At 41.6% G+C, this 16,889-nt stretch overlaps 1 protein-coding gene across 2 annotated transcripts in view; it reads right to left on the reverse strand.

The window, feature by feature from the left end:
- Positions 1-13,516: 13,516 nt before the first annotated feature.
- The window catches only part of CERS3 (ceramide synthase 3), a 109,228-nt gene continuing 105,855 nt past the window's right edge, over positions 13,517-16,889 (reverse strand). For both annotated transcript variants that reach the window (XM_047739289.1, XM_047739290.1), the window contains one exon: positions 13,517-16,570. In XM_047739289.1, coding sequence (XP_047595245.1) covers positions 16,403-16,570 — 168 coding nt within the window. In that variant the 3' untranslated portion in view covers positions 13,517-16,402. The remainder of the gene's footprint in view (positions 16,571-16,889) is intronic.

Consider the following 16,889-nt stretch of genomic DNA (forward strand, 5'->3'; position numbering starts at 1 on the left):
GGGACAGACAATTCAAACAATGACAGATTTCACATCAGAGATCATAAAAACCAGAAGGAAGTGACAGGGCATTTTTCAAATGCTGAAAGAAAATTACTATAATTACATACTTATTTAGTTATTTAGTTACTTAATCCATAATTCTATATCTGGCAAAAATAGCCTTCAAGAATGAAGGGAAAATCAGAACATCCTTTGCTGAGGGAAACAAGAAAATTTCAGCTCCTACCCTAAAAAAATGTCTGAAGAGAATTTTCAACACAGAAAGATACGATGAAAGAAGGAGTCTTAGAACACCAGAAAGGAAGGGAAAATAAATGGACTGAGTAATGATATGGGTGAGTATGACAGAGCCCTCCTCTGTTCAGCTTTTCTAAATTATGCATGACAATTGGAGCCAAAATTCTCATATGACCTGATATGGTTCTTAAAGTATGAAGAGGAAATCATTAAGGCAATTAATTTTATAAGTGGGGGTGGTAAAGGGACATAGAGGGAAGTAAGATTTTCACACATCACTTGATTTTGGAAAATATCAACACTAGTGATTAATTATGCATGTACAATGTCATATATGCAGAGGAAACAATAAAGTACACAATAAAAACTGCAAAATAAAAAAAAGAAAGAAATAAAATCCTCCAAATTTCTTTTTATAAATTCAGCACAATATTTCTATTAAAAAAAATTTAAGGAGACCACAAAATAGGAAACTACACAGTAGCATTTTTATGAACATCTACACTAAAATCTTCAAATATTGGCAAAAAAGAGTTAGTAAATTTAAAAATAACACACTGGAACCAAGAGGGGTTGACCCCCTTCATGCCAGGCTAATTTAATGGTAAGAAACTAGTATTATCACATTAACAGACAAAAACAATGATTAGGGCGTGTGGGTGGCTCAGTAGGTTGGGTGACTGCCTTCAGCTTAGGTCATGATCCCGGAGTACCAGGATGGAGTCCTGCGTCGGGCTCCCAGCTCCAAGAGGAGTCTGCTTCTCCTCTCTCATGCCCTCTCTCACTGTCTCTCTCTCTCTCAAATAAATAAATAAAATCTTAAAAAACAAAACAAAAAAAGATTAGATCAGCACTCCAAGAAATGAATTTCAACACCCATTCCTGATTTTTAAAAACTGAAGGGAGAAAAAAAAAGCCTGAAGGAACTGAAAATCTATCAGCTGGGATGTTGACTGATTCAGCTGGTAGAGCATGTCATCCTTGATCTTGGGGTCGTGAGCCTGACAGTGTGTAAGGAGCCTACTTTAAAAATAAATAAATATAATTCTGTTACACTGAAAAGAAATTAAAATTTTTTAAAAATGAAAAAAAAATAAATAAAGGGGCACGTGGGTGGCTCAGTCAGTTAAACACCTGCCTTTGGCTTAGGTCATGATCCCAGGGTCCTGGGATCGAGCCCCTCATTGGGCTCTCTGCTCAGTGAGAATTCAGTAGCTTTTCTAAATATTAACAAAAAAGAACATATAAAAAAGTAAAAACCTTTTTTTGCAATAATAATCAAAAAGATACATCAATGTTCGGGGTCTGATGAACAAAGCCCCCCAATTCTACTGAGAGACACAAAAGAGGATTTAACTGAATAAAAACACAGAACTTACTCTTGAGTTTTGAGGAAAACTCAAAGTAATTTGTCAACTCCCCTCAATGAATTATAAATTCAAAACAATCTTAAAAAATTGCATGCCGTCAGGATTGGAGGTGAGGAGAGTGGAACCTACCAAAAGAACCTCTTGAATTCATCTAGCATGAAATAAAATAAATGTTGGAAATAAAATTAAATAAAAGAAAACTGTGAGATGGACCAGTGAAATTTGGAAATTCAAGAGTAAATATGGGTCACTGACCCAACCATTTTAAAACCAATTATAAAGTTTTACTAATTAAAACAATTTGGTATAGAATGAGTACTTTGGTGAAACAGAATGGTAAGTCCAGATGGGAATTTAAGGGTGGTATTTCAAACACAAGAAAAAAGAAATAATATTTAGCAAATGCCTTGAGGAACAATAAGCATATCATTTAAAAGAAAAAGAATTCCTCCCCACCTTACCTCTTATACCAAAATAAATGCCAAAGAATTGATAAATCCATGTTAGTTTTAATAAAAATCATGAATGATTTTATCAATAAGTTTATTTAGAGAAGACTTTCTAAGTAAGAAACAGACTCCAGAGACCATTAAGGAAAAGACTGATATATTTCACTACAGAAAAAATTTTAATTCATGGATGCTCCCCCCCAACCTGAAATACTACATATAAAGTCGTAAGACCAAAGGCAAACTGGGAAAATTTTATATTACATGTGACATTAAAGAAACCAATGTCCTTCATTTAGAGCAAGCTGATAGAAACCTGAAAGGGAAAGAAAACTAAGCCAATAGAAAAATGGGTAAGCAAATAGAAGAAACACAAATGCTCCATCTCATTCACATTAAAGACGTAAGAGACAAAAAACCCCAAAATACCAAAATTCTCAGACTGGAAAAAAGGTCCAAGTTTGCTGGTTCCCGTTTTAGAGAAATGGCGATTTTCAAATACTATCAGAAATTAAATCTATACACCTTTTTGGAAGGCACTTTGTATCTACTAAAAGGAAAACTGCACGTGCCCTTTGACCCAGAAATCCATCAGTAGAAATTTACCCCAAGGTAATTATGAACGATAAGAAGAGTTAACATTTACTGAGTGCTTAGTATATATATGAAGGTAGGATATAAAATGCATTATGTGGATCACCTTCTTTATTTCTTAAAAATGACAAAATGAAGAAAGTTTTGTGCCCATCTTACAGATGGGTAAACTGAAGGCTAGGAGATCCAGAGACTCACCCAAGAGAAGAGAGTAAACAACAGATTAGGGATTTTAACCCAGGCAGCCTTGGTTAGATACTTCCCCCCAGGCCTGCTCACAGCAATATGATAAGAGCTGAAAAGTGGACAAAATTCAAGCATCAGCAATATAAGACAAGTTGAACACTTGATGTCAGTTCCTGAGGACTCCTGGGCTGCTCTTACAGAAGTGAATCTGATCTCGGTGTACTGATATGGAAAGATCTCTACAGTGCACTGTTGGGGAAAAAGCAAGGAACAGAGCAATGCCTAGACTTAGCATGCTGATCTTTTGCATTTAGAAGTGTATTGTATAATGCTGCCAATAGCCTATATGGAGCCTTAGTGCAAACTGGTTGAAGGTGCCTTCTCTGGAAGTTCACAGTCTTGGGGGGCATACACAGAAGGGGCCTCTGTGTCTTCATCTTCCCCCTTACTTGGGCACATTTGAGTTTACATGGATAAAGGTAATGGAAATATATATATGGATAACGTAAGTATATACTGAGAACCCAAACACCTGCTCCTACACCCCTGTCTCAATTAACATGACTATTTCCTTGTCTTCATTAGCACGACTTTACTATTCCAGAAGATTTCTTAATCAGGCACAGAACTATATTGTCCATTTCAGGATCTTCTCAAGACCCATCAACTCTTCAGTAGAAAGCATCAACAGATAGGTAACTGCGTAAGAAACTTACAACTTCTTGAAGAATTCATCTCCAGATCTTTACCTTGTTGCTTTCACCAGTCCTAAACAGTTATATCCTGATCTTTAACTCATCCTTAGTTGGATTCGAATCAAGTCTGGGCACTGAAAGAACCACAAACCCAATTTCAAACTCCCGATGCAGTCCGACCTTGCCCTTCCTCACTGAGCCCAAGCATCTCTGGGGGCTCTGTCTTAGCAACAGGGTATGTTGAGGAGGTTTGGGGAGATAGCATTCGGCAACAGAATCATGCTAAAATAGGCATACAGATGTTTCTGGAAAGATTCACAAGGAACGTTACAAGTGCTTCCTTTTTGGAGAAAGACTGTACACATTAGTCATTTGACACATTTTTACATTATTTTTGCATTACTTGAATGCTGTAACTAAGCACATGTACTACTTTTATTTCTGTTATTTTCAGTGCCAGTGGGATTATCTGGTAGTGAGATAATGGACTTTTATGTAAAAGATACTTTGGGTGCCAAAAATCTTTTTTAAGGATTTTACTTATTTGGGAGAGAGAGAATGAGCAGGGAGCAGGAGGAGTAGAGGGAGAAGGAGAAGGAGAACCAGGCTCCCCACTGAGCAGGGAGCCCAATGCAGGGCTGGATCCCAGGGCCTCAGGATCATGACCTGAACCAAAGGCAGACGCTTAAGCCATACTTAAATGACTGAGCCACCCAGGGGTCTGGTATCATAAGTTTTTATAAAAAAGAACAGACTGTAGTCAATATCAGTTGTCTCAGAAAGGTAAGGGACTTAAAAGTAGCTAGCTTTTTCATTTTAACAACTTACAAAAAATTATAATATCATATAATATCATAAGTGTATGTCTGGTGATTTATCACAGGCTGAACACACTCGGGTAACCATTATCCAGGTTCAAGGCAGAAAGTCATTGTACCCTGAAGCCCACTCTGGCCCAATCCAGGCACGGAGTCTCCCTTCTTCCCAAAGGTAAGCAGCATCCTGACTTCCACCACCATAGATTGGTTTTGTCTGTTTTTGAACTTTATAAAAAACAGAGACATAAATTATACATTCATTTTTCTACCAGATTCCTTTGCAAAACAATACGACAGTTAAGAGGAACCCACATGTCGCAAATACCGCTTTACTTCCATTGCTATATAGTATCCTGTAATATAAATATACTGCAATTGGGGGTGTCTGGGTGGCTCAGTGGGTTAAAGCCTCTGCCTTCAGCTCAAGTCATGATCCCAGGGTCCTGGGATCGAGCCCCGCATCGGGCTCTCTGCTCAGTGGGGAGCCTGCTTCCTCCTCTCTCTCTGCCTGCCTCTCTGCCTACTTGTGATCTCTGTCTGTCAAATAAATAAATAAAAATCTTTAAAAAAATATACTACAATTGACTTATCCATTCTACTCTTGATTGGTCTTTGGGAAATGCCCTGTTCGGGCTATTATGAACACTGCTGGATTGTGTTACGGAACCTGGACAGGATCCTGATGGAAGAACCAAGCGGCCCTCGGAGACCTTGGAGGATCAGAGGTTTATTTGACAACAGGGGGCTCAGAGGAGGGTGGTCTCTAAAGGTCTGAACCCTGAGCACAAGCAGAGAGAGTAATTGATACCCTTCTACTTCCACATACTTGGTACTTTTGGTGCATGTGGGGAAACGGGTAGGAATGAAGAACCCAGAAGGGCTTTGAGACAGACTGGAATTCCTTTGCTTGTTTCGTCGGCCATCTTAGAGTACCGTTTTTCCCTTATCATTCCCCCCTTTGATGCCCCTTTAAACACCTAGTTTAGAGGACATCATTGTTATCTACTAGGGGCCGATAGCCCTGCGAGACTAGTATCTGGCAGCAGCTCACCTGGTAACACTGTTTTCTATGAACTTAGCGATCCATTGTAAGGTTCCTACGGTGGCCCAATAAGCAATAACAATAACAAATTTCTGGAAGTCCAATCAGAAGGGGCAGGAGCATAAAGTCTGACTCCTGGGGTGAGGGATATCGCACGGATGATAGCCAGGGACCACGGTGAACAAATGTCCATCAGTCGGTGGGGTCTCACTGAAGGTGGAGCCAGAGTGGGTCCATAGGGTCTGGTTGGGCTTTCCACTGGTGTGATTCATCCAACTGGTGAGCCTTTTTTACTCTAAAGTGGTGGACCCATTGGGTGACATCTGAGACCTCGAAGGCAGTAGGGGTGGACAGAACGGTGTGGGGCCCTGTCCACCGTGGTTTAAAGGGGTCCTTTCTAAAGCTTCTCAGGAGATGTGCCTTAGAGTTTTCCCCAGGGCTTGGAGGTGTTGGGACACTTCTAAGTTTCCAATCTGTTTGAGGTCTCTTCTGAGCCTGCTTAGTACAGGGGTGGCCTGCCATAGAGCCTCTGAGGTGAATTATAGCTGCAGGAATCTTTTTTTTTTTTGACAGAGAGAGAGAGATCACAAGTAGGCAGAGAGGCAGGCAGAGAGAGAGAGAGGGAAGCAGGCTCCCCGCCGAGCAGAGAGCCCGACGCGGGGCTCGATCCCAGAACCCTGAGATTCACGACCCGAGCCGAAGGCAGAGGCTTCAACCCACTGAGCCACCCAGGCGCCCCTGCAGGAATCTTTTAAATGCAGTTGACTAGAATAAATGAGATCAACGACCTCCAACAGTTACGCTCTATAGAAGTGCCATGCTCAGGTCCAGGCATAAAGGTAGTTGGGTTTAAAGTCTGACAGGTTTTAGGTGTTATTTCAGGCATATCTCTAAGCATAGCCTGGTATTTAATAAGTCAGTCTCCACCATCCATTGGTGGCCTTTGGGTTCTGAGACACTTTGGACCTGATGTGAAGTCATTACATCCAGGGACTGTCCCACAGTGAGCTTCGAGGCTCCTTTTACCAGAAGGGCTGCTCTATGCTTAGCTAAAAGCCTTTGTTTGCAATTTTACCTCAATAGAGGTGGCTTCTAGGATAAATAGGACTAAAGGATGAAACCACTAAGAACTCTTTGTTTGAAGTAAAGCGTTAATATTCTAATTACAAAGGATCACTGGCAAGTGGGAGAAAACTTGTCAAAAGATAAGGGGTATCCCAGTGACTGCCTCATTGAATCCAATCATAAAGAAAGTGGGGTCATCCATTATCCCCACAAGTCTATAGTTAATCCTATGGAGTGGGATATGCTTCTGGCTTTTAGGGAATTTTGTCATCCCAGCCACACAGAACTGGTCAAGGTGATAGTTACAGTATACAACTGTGGGGAATCCATCCCATTTTCCAGTTGCTTAATCATGTGCCATGGGGTCCTGTTATTATCCCCATGGAATAAAAAGCAAGAAGACAGTCTAAACCAGCTATGGTGCAACTTCTCTGAAGTTTACCTCCAGCTGTCTAGCTTAGGTAAACAGACATTTAAAGACAATCAAATCTAGAATTTAACGTCCACAAAGGGGGGTGTTATTTAAACAATTTTTCTCTCTAAAATAACCTTCATTTCCAGAGATAGCCAAATCAGGACTGATTTATTCAAAAAAACAGGTCCAGTTTTACCAAACTTGTACCTAATTATTTACATAAACTCAATAGGAACAGTGAATTATCATATAGATCTTTCAGAATCTGCTTTGCTGGAACTTTTTATAATGAATCTCCAGGTTGAACTTTAAGCAGCCTCTCCAGGCCAGAAGCCAAGCCAAGTAGTTTCCATCAGACATGCCTGCAATATCTGTGAGATTTGGGTGAATTCCTCTTCACGAGGTCCCCCAAGTATCCTGAGGTTCCTGCACCTGCCAGGAAGTGACCTTCTTCACTCACCTGGTGAGGCTGCTGGGAACCTGTAAGTAAGGTATCAGGCCAACATTTCCAAGGGCTGTATGGATCCAGCTTTCATAAAGCCAACCTCCATTCCTTAAAGCTGTCTGGTAATAGCTGAGTCTAGGCATGTCTTTCTCTAATACGACATTCCAGTCAAAGCCTTGGTAAAATAACCAGTGTTTCCAATGGTGTCCTGTCACAAGGAGAACAGATTCTTTTTTTTTTTTTTAAGATTTTATTTATTTATTTGGCAGACGGAGATCACAAGTAGGCAGAGAGGCAGGCAGTGAGAGAGGAGGAAGCAGGCTCCCCACTGAGCAGAGAACCCTGAGATCATGACCTGAGCTGAAGGCAGAGGTTTTAACCCTCTGAGCTACCTAGGTGCCCCAAGGAGAACAGATTCTTAATTGAACTTATGCAAATGACTAGGACTGCCATGGAAGAAGGTATACTTACTGAGACCTTTTGGGTTTCAGAGGGTTCAGATAGAGAGGAAAGTTGAATGCTTCAATTTTCTCACAAATGATTATTTTATCATGTTTCTGTAAGTCATAGAAATCTTAAATTTCCGTAACCAGGAAGAGTGAACCTTAAGGAACCAATAATGTTTTTCAAACAATGCTCACAAAGCTGTAGTCGTCTTTTTAGTTCATTTAGTCCCATGTTACTGATTTTTGTTCAGTTTGAATGCTGCTTTTACTTAGTCCTGGAAGTTCTTACTCATTTCAGTTCTGATCTTAAAGATATTGAATACTTGTATTGTCCTAAAAGTTCTTTATATGAACCTCCTTGAAGATGAAACTCATTTTGCAAGACAAATAGGAAAAATTATAAATGACAAAAATCTCAGGAATGAACACTGTTGATGATCTGATAGGAGAGTTCACCACTATACGATTGACAAGGGAACTCGATTATTCTGTGACACAGAACACTTCAATAGCCAGAACCAGAGTGTTACATACCAAACGAGCAAGCCCAATTAGTCAACTAGACTTTGTTCACGATTTAAATCTTGGGGAAGTTTGTTAAAACCCTAGAAAGTTTGAAAGCACAGGCCTAAATAGGATTAGAGATGTTAAAGACCTAATAAAAGCAAGACAAAGAAAGCGGTTTTTCTAGGCAGGCACTGCAGAAAACAACTATTTGCATTTTCTTATCAAGAACAGTGACCAACAATTGGAGAACACTTTGCCTTTTTGACCGGAGAGAAAGCAGACTTTCAATCTTAAACCAATGTACTTTAAAATCCATTCATTTCAATCTTGGTCCCTCCCAACCACATCTAAAATTCCATTCCAAGAAGTTTTTCCTCCATAAATCTTCTACAGCTTTCCTTTGCATTTAGATTTTGTCCCAAGTCTTTTATTCCCCCCCAAACAACCATCTCATTTATGACAAAATTACTTCCTTTTACCTTCAACAAAAATGCATTCCCATTCCTTATCTTCCTTACATATCTCCTACTTTTCCATATACAGAGTTGTTTCCCTTATTTCCATCAGTTTTAGTTACAGCTGGCAGAATTTTACACTCTTAGAAACACCTTAGTCCCCAGTGATGAGCAAGTATTAACCCATAAACTGTTACAACAGAATTCTTTAGATGGCAAATTTATGAATCAATTAAGCACAAAACATGTTTACCAAAAGATTTAAATATCCTTAGTTCTTTGCAATAAGAAGTCAAAACCACAAACCTGTGTCCAGTAATCAGTGACTTGGCACTTTCTCCTATTTGGAAAAAAAGACCTAGATTCCATTTATCATCCAAGCAAAACTTTAAAGTTTTAGTTCACCAAAGACTTTGAAAGCTGTCTTAACAATTATCCAAGAAAACTTCGAGACAATTAACCATCAGCGCAGTCATCTTTCTGCTAACAAATTGCAACAGGGGTAACAGGAGGTTATTGGACCTTCAGTAAACCTTGATAGAATAAAAGTTTCACATTTACCGCTGATAACTTAAAAGACACATCTACCTTAATTAAATCAACAAACTTAGCTTAAATACTGAATTATGTTCCACCTGGATCCTCCCCATGGTCATTTTCACCTGAAACACGTGGAGAAATCCGGAGTGGTGTTAGGTCCAGGAGGTGCCCTCCTTGCTCCTTGAAGGTGAAGGGAGGAGCCAGGGTCCTTGAGGCACCAAGGATGGTCTAGAAGCCAGTAATGCAGGCTGCACCCAAGGTGGCGCAGAACCAGAGAAGGGAGATGGGGAGGCAGAAGAGACAAAGTGGGTTAGGCAGTCCACATCAGGCCAGAGAAGACAAGGAATTTCTCCAAAACAAAGGGAGTTTCAGCAGCTGCTTGGGAATATTCCTTGAAGTCCCTGTCCTGAAGGACGCCTGGGATCATGACCTGAGCATAAGCGCCATCCAGATGTAACCCCTTAAACATTAAGTATGAGATACGCTGCTTCTGTCTGGATCAATTTTCCTGTGGGCTGTCCGAGCTGCTAAATCAGGTATCTCCCCACACACGCCACTTAGAAGCAGCAGGAGCACTGTCTTCCTGCAGCTCAGCTTTAGGCCCCAGGTCAGAGCAGGACTGTGGTCCCCATACTTCCTGATCGGTTTGTGTTTGTCCAGAGCTCATCCCTGTTGCTGTCCCTGATGCCCCGGGCAGGGCCTCCCTGACAGACTTTGCTTCCTTACAGCCATTGGGCTCCTTTACCTGGGTTACAAATATCCTACTTTGGTCCCTTCTATTAGCACAAAATCGGACCCATGGGGGCAGAGTTTGGGCTATCTGAAGCCAAGAATCAATATATGGTAATTGGTCAGAGTTTCTGGGAATCCTGACCATAATTTTGTAAATGACCTGGACAGTGGGTATGTCTCAGGACACCCTCGGAGGGCCAGTCGACCCCAAGGGTGGCCCATTACGATTCACACAATGTGCCTAATTTTCCAGGAGAAGTTTTGATCCCATAGTCTCCTTAGAATCCTTTCTTAAAGGGTGCCTGGGTGGTCAGTGGGTTAAAGCCTCTGCCTTCAGCTCAGGTCATGATCCCAGGGTCCTGGGGTGGAGCCCCGCATTAGGCTCTCTGCTTGGCGGGAAGTCTGCTTCCTCCTCTCTCTCTGCCTGCCTCTCTGCCTACTTGTGATCTCTGTCTGTCAAATAAATAAATAAAATCTTAAAAAAAAAAAAGAATACCTTCTTAAAATTTTCGAGCAGTCTAACTGTAGGTTTTGAAGAGCTTCCTCCCACGATGGGAAGAAGCTCTCTCCGTCTACCCTGTGTGTTCCCTCCCCGAGTAGTTGGCATGAAGGCAAACAAAGGGTGGGTGTCCCTCCAAAGGAGAGACCAGTCAGATGACTGCCCGTCTGCCCTCCCAGAGAGACCTGGGTGCCTCTTAGCCAAAGCGAGTCCATATAAACCCGGAACTGGCACCCCAAAAGGGGGTCACCTTAGACCTTACGAGGTCACCACAGAAACAGGTTAGGGCCACTTGGTCTCCATAGGTTTCTGGGGACCCTAAGGGTGTCCCACCGTGGAGCCACAGAATCAGTTTGCCCGACAAGCCAGGACAAACTGCACATCCACTCCCGCATTCACACCGAAGTTATTAGAGTTCCTTTCCCCCTGGGAGGCCCTGACCTGTGGAATTCCTTTCGGAAATTCCTTCCTGCCCCCCCCCCCTTCCGGGGGGCTCCTGACCCAAGGAACGCCTCCCGCCCCAAGCCCCAGGAGTCCCAACCTGTGAGACCTCTAAGAGGTCTCTGGGACGTGATCAGTTTCCCCTTCCACCCTGACGGTGTGGGGGCGGGCTGACTGGTCCTGCCGCCCCAGGCCTTACGGAAATCCCATGTCTGGACCAGGTCCTCACCTGCCAGATCTCCTTTGAGTCTGGTGGGAACAGCCGGGCGGGGCTGATCAGGGACAACCCGGCAGGAAACTGCTGAAAATTAGGTAGGGTGTGCCTTCTCCATTAGGATCCCTCCTTCCGTCACCCAATGGGCCAGTGCGGGTGGGATTCCCGGTCAAGGAACCAAATGTTATGGATCCTGGACTGGATCCTGACGGAAGAACCAAGCGGCCCTCTGAGACCGTGGAGAATCAGAGGTTTATTTGATAATGGGGGTGCTCAGAGGAGGGTGGTCTCCAAAGGTGTGAGTTCCGAGCACAGGCAGGGAGGGTAATTGATACCCTTCTACTTCCGCATACTTGGTACTTTTGGCGCATGCGGGAAACGGGTAGGAATGAAGAACCCGGAAGGGCCTTGAGACAGGGGCTAGAATTCCCTGGCTGGTTTGGTCTGCCTTCCTAGAGTGTAATTTTTCCTTTCTCAGTCGGAGCATTCACATGCATTCTTCTGGTGTTCATGTGTGTGCCTTTAAATACAGACCTAGGAGTAACACTGCTGGATTATAATATTTGCACGCATCCAATTTTAGGATATGATGACAAACGTTTTCCCAAAGTGGCTCTTAGAGCCCTCTTCCAGAAGGGCATGATTTTTGATGGTTCTATGTGGTCACACTTAGTACTAGGGGTCTCCTAATGATTAATGAACTTGAGCACCTTTTGTATGTTAATTGGACCATATGGTATTGTGTAAAGCATCTGATTAAGTGCCTTGCTTTTTTTTTTTTTTAATTGGGGTGTTAGGATTTTTTTTGTTTGTTTGTTTAGGAGTTCTTTATGTTTTGGATATGAGCCCTTTTTCAGTTTTAATTGTCATAGATATTTCTGTGGCTTGTTTTTTTACTCTCTTAATGGAGTCAGTTGAGAAATAGAACTTCTTTATTATTATTTACTCTGATTTGTTAATATTTTCCTTGATGCCTGATACTTTATCTTTTAAGAATTTTCCGCCTATCTTAAGATCATGAGGTTGGATGTCCTCTTGTGTTTCCCTCTGGAAGCTTTATTATTTCACCTTTCACATTTAGATCTACAAAAACCCCTGACATTTATTTCATGTATGATGTTAAGTAGAGATCAGGTTTCATTGTTATGCTTAAAGACAGCCAACTGCCCATATATGCATGAGTTTGTTCCTGGACTTCATATAATTTTATTGTTCCATTTGTCTGTCTTTGTACCAATTTCACACTGCTTTACTATCTTTTTGTAATAAGTCCTGCATTTAGTAAAATGAGTTCTCCCACTTTGTTCTTTTCAAGAATGTCTTGGCCAGTCTCGTTCCTTGATATTTATGTATAAATTCATACACATACACACACACACACACAAAATGTGTGGGGATTATTGCACTTAACGTTTGTGATAAGAGCTTTTATTTCATTTTTCAGCCTTGTAATTTTTATTTCTTGAAATATTACATTGGGCAGAGTGAAAATTACAACGTTGAATATATTCAGGATGATGGGCTTCATTAAAAATAGCGGACATCCCTGTCTCAGTGATAATTCCTGTGGGAAAACCTTTCAGCATTTGGCCATTATCACATTATAGGATACTGGCTTTATGCTTTCTGAAGATGCTATTTACCAGATTAAGGAAGTTTCTTCCTATTTTTCTGTGCTTCTGTTTTGTTTTGTGTGTGGTGCTGTTTTGTTTTTTTTTGTTTTGTTTTGTTTTTTTGATGAATAGATGTTGAACTTTATCTAAAGCGTTTGAAGACATGGCTTTTTCCTTTATTCTTCTAAAGTGGTGAATAACATTGATTTTCAAACAGTAAATCAACCGCAAGTTCCTGAAATAAACCTAACTTGTTTGTCCTACACTGTCTTCTTTACTACATATTGCTGAATTCAGTTTGCTCGTGTTGAGAAATTTCACGCCTATGTTCACAAGTGACTTAGCCAATAACTGTTGGGATTTTGCCTCTTAGTATTCTTGCCAGATTTTAGTACCGAGATTATGCAGGCCTTCAAAAACAAGTGTGGGAGCATTCCTTTTGCCTCTACAAAAGTTTGTGCCATACTTGGGTTAATTCTTCCTTAAATATTGAAAGAATTCACTGGTTGAGCCCTATGGGCCCAGAGATTCGTTTTTTTGTGGGCTGGAGGAGTGCATTTTGAAATTTAAGATTTTATATAGTCTTTTCTATAGAAATACATTTATTTATATATTATTTATTTATTATTATTATTTATAACATTTATTATATGTAATTAAAATGTTATTATGTATTTATGTATTATTTATTTATATAAATACATATATATATATATATTTAAATATCTACTTCTTTTTGTGCCCATTTTGACAAGTTGTATTCTTCTAGGAACTTATATATATTCATACCTTCAAGTTTATTGATATAAGTGGCTCATAATATTCTCTTATTTGTTGAATGTTTACTTACTTGATCTATAGTCACAGTGAAAGTGTGGTGAAGAAAGTACCTTTAGGATCAGTCCCCTCTCTTAGCATTTCAACACTGCCTTGTGCCACAGGGCCCAGATGCCATGACCCAGGTTAGACTCCAGCCCACAGTGGTCTGTCTGTCCACACTGTACACAGCCAAGAGGCTCACCCCCAGCCAGGCCGGAACTGCAGCCCTAATGTCCTGTCTTGACCAGGGCCTTCCTAGAGGCCTGGCAAATCTTTTCTTCCACTTCCCAGTGAGATCAGTCATGATGTCTAAGAAGCCAGGCAATGTGTCTGTTGAGTCCACTCTGCCAACATCCATGTTGGATTCTGTCTTTGTTTTATTGGAAGTCATTTCATTACCATCACAGTAACATGGGTGGCAGAGTGGACTGCATTTTCATAAAGTCATCTGGCATAGTATGAGCCCCTGTTTCTGGAAGGAAGAGAGGTTTACCTTTGAAATTGACCACAGAAGCCTTTAAGGATGTTACAAAAATGTGCACCTACCTCTCCAGAGGTATTTCATGCTTCTGACTGTATCACAGACCCTTGAAGTTGGCATATTAATGTTACCCTCCACATTTAAATAAGAAGAAGAGAACTGGAGGATAGAGCATCTGATACACTTTTTTTTTTTAACCTTAAGTGAGAAGATATTTGGTACAGAGACAAGATGAAAATAAATCAAGGGAAAAATAGCCTGTTAACTGGAAACATAAAAAATAATGTCTCGATGGGCTTTTCTTCCACCAAAAATAATTATGATAATATAATATTAATAATAACAGCTATTTCCTAAAGTAGAGGCATTTTCAATTTATAATATAACATTGTGCATATAATACATATGTTATTGTGCTCCTAAAAGCAAATAACATGTAGAGAAAACTCGATATATGTTTTTCTGTTGTTCTAGTGATTCCTCAAAAAGAGATTTTGGATGAGGAAAGAATTCTGAAGAGTTTTGGGTTTTTGTTTTTGTTTACCCATGAAGGTTTTAAAAATATCCTTTTCTTAAAAAAAAAAAAAAGGAAAAAAATAACCGCAGACACCTTTGCTGCGCAGCGCCCTTCCCGCTCTAGAAACTGTAGGCCACATCCAGTGGGGCCCACATGGATGTCTTTACTAGTTCCCACAGCCCTGGGTCCCCTTGGGCTTTATAATATGGGTCCCTGAGCAAGACAGGATAAAGGTGCAAAATGTGGCCCAAGAATCTGCGAGTTTGGGGAGGGGGATGTTTGCATATTCTGCTCCGGCTTTTCCCTGACAAGGCTCTGCTCTCCTCAGTCAGCAGGACCCTGAAGTCTCTGAGGTCAGATGTGCCCCATGTGGGGGCCGCCAGCTAGCGGGCTACTGACCCGCCAGCCCCCTACTGACCCACCAGGCTCATAGCTGAATCTGTCTTCCCAGAGGGTTGGAAACCCTGGGAGCTATCACTGACCAACATTTGTCCTTAGACATTTCTCAGGGGTATTTTCTAGTCTTCTGCTTTGTTCTGTTTTACTCTCATGAAGTCTGATTGGGTTGGACAGCAGAGGTGGAAAAGGGCCGCATCCTCTTTCTGTTTCCAAGATTTCCCTTTGGTCAGGAGCTCGCATGCACATCTTGCCCCAAAGGTTCCGCCTTTCTGGGAAATAATGACTCGGTGAGCAGCCTGCCCTAGGTCTGACTCCCCTAGACTGGCCCCCAGATGGATTGCACTGCTGACTGGGCAGTTCTGTTGGCCTGAATGAGGGGCTCAGGGCAGTGGTAGCTAAGTTCGCCTCTTAGAAAGGAAGCAAGGGAGAGCCCAGCAAAAGACAGGAAGGAAAGGGGCCTAGGCTCGCTCTCCTTGGCCAGGGGCAGGGCGAGGGTGGGGAAGAGACTTGGGGCAGAGAACTGGGGGGAATTTGAGACTCACCCTTGGGGAGCTAACGAACATACAGTTACCAGATAAAATGGAAACAGCCTTCTGAATATTTCCATTTCCAGGTATCTCCAGACCCACTTAAGAACAATTTTTTAAGATTGTGCTTTTTGTTCAGGCCCATTCAGTGCCAAGTTTAACCAGGTTTCTCTCTCTACCAAACAGAGCTGGAATCATAGTGAAACGAGGGTCAGGTCCCTGTCACCTCAGAGTGGACAGTACACTTTTACTTCCATTATCTCATTCGATCCTTACTCCAACCCTGGGAGGCAGGCAAGGCAAATATCATGCATTCCTGTTGGAGAGGATGAAGCACCAAGGCTTGGAGGGTTTAAAGAACTTCCCATGGCAGAAAGTGGCCAGTGAGCCTTGGAAGCCTGGTCCACTCGTTTCTGCCACTTCTGCATTGTCTCCTCAAACTCATTGTTTTGGGGAAGAAATGAGCTGCTTTCTGTGGCTGAAAACACATGAAAAAGTGGGTTACCTTAGCACTTCTCAGGCCATCCTGAGGGTGAACAAGGTGAATGGCCTGCAACCAAGTAAGCTCCTGGAAAAATCACATGTCTCACATATATGAATGAACACAACTGAACTGAAATGGTTCTCTGGAGAAATCTTTGAAATCTTTGACCGGTCTGAGTCCTAACTGCAGTAAAATCCATAGGGATGCTATATTTAACATTTTAACACAAGTGAACAACATTTTGTTTAAATATATCTTGGGAGGGGGGAACATGGTGGTTAAAAAGAGGGGAGGGCAGAATTGGGGGTCCCTGTAGCTCCTGTAGGCCACAGGGATAGAGAGGGAAGCAACTCTGGCTTCCAGCAGCCCTCAGAGCACACTGTGCCCCAGAAGCTGCGTGGGCTTCAAGCTAATGGCCATGTTGACCGTTGGGAATAAGGTCCCCGTTGGTCCCAAGGCCATTCTTCAAACAGTCTCTCTCTTTGCCTTTGGTGATTTCTTCCTTCTCCTCCTCCTCTTCCTCTTCTTCTTCACACTCATCCTCATCCTCATCTTCACTCCTCACATCCTGGATGTCCTAGAGAAAGAAAAGAATGGGCTGTGAGTGCTAACCCTCCAGAAAGTGGCTTGAGTGAATAAGAAAACTCAAATCCCAAACTCAGAAAGAAAACACAATATTCAAAAACCAAAAGTTCATCAAGGTAGAACATATCATGGGTCACAAAATAAATCTTAACAAAAAAGAATTGATATCATGCAAAGTATGTTTTAGATCATAATGGAATTAATGTCAAAATGAATATAAAAAAAAGGAAAATCTCAAAACAGTTGGAAATTAAACAATACACCTTTGACAATGGATCAAAGAGTAAGTCACAAGGGCTTTTAGAAAATAT

Source organism: Lutra lutra, chromosome 7 (genome assembly GCF_902655055.1).
Source record: "Lutra lutra chromosome 7, mLutLut1.2, whole genome shotgun sequence".
Taxonomy (NCBI): domain Eukaryota; kingdom Metazoa; phylum Chordata; class Mammalia; order Carnivora; family Mustelidae; genus Lutra; species Lutra lutra.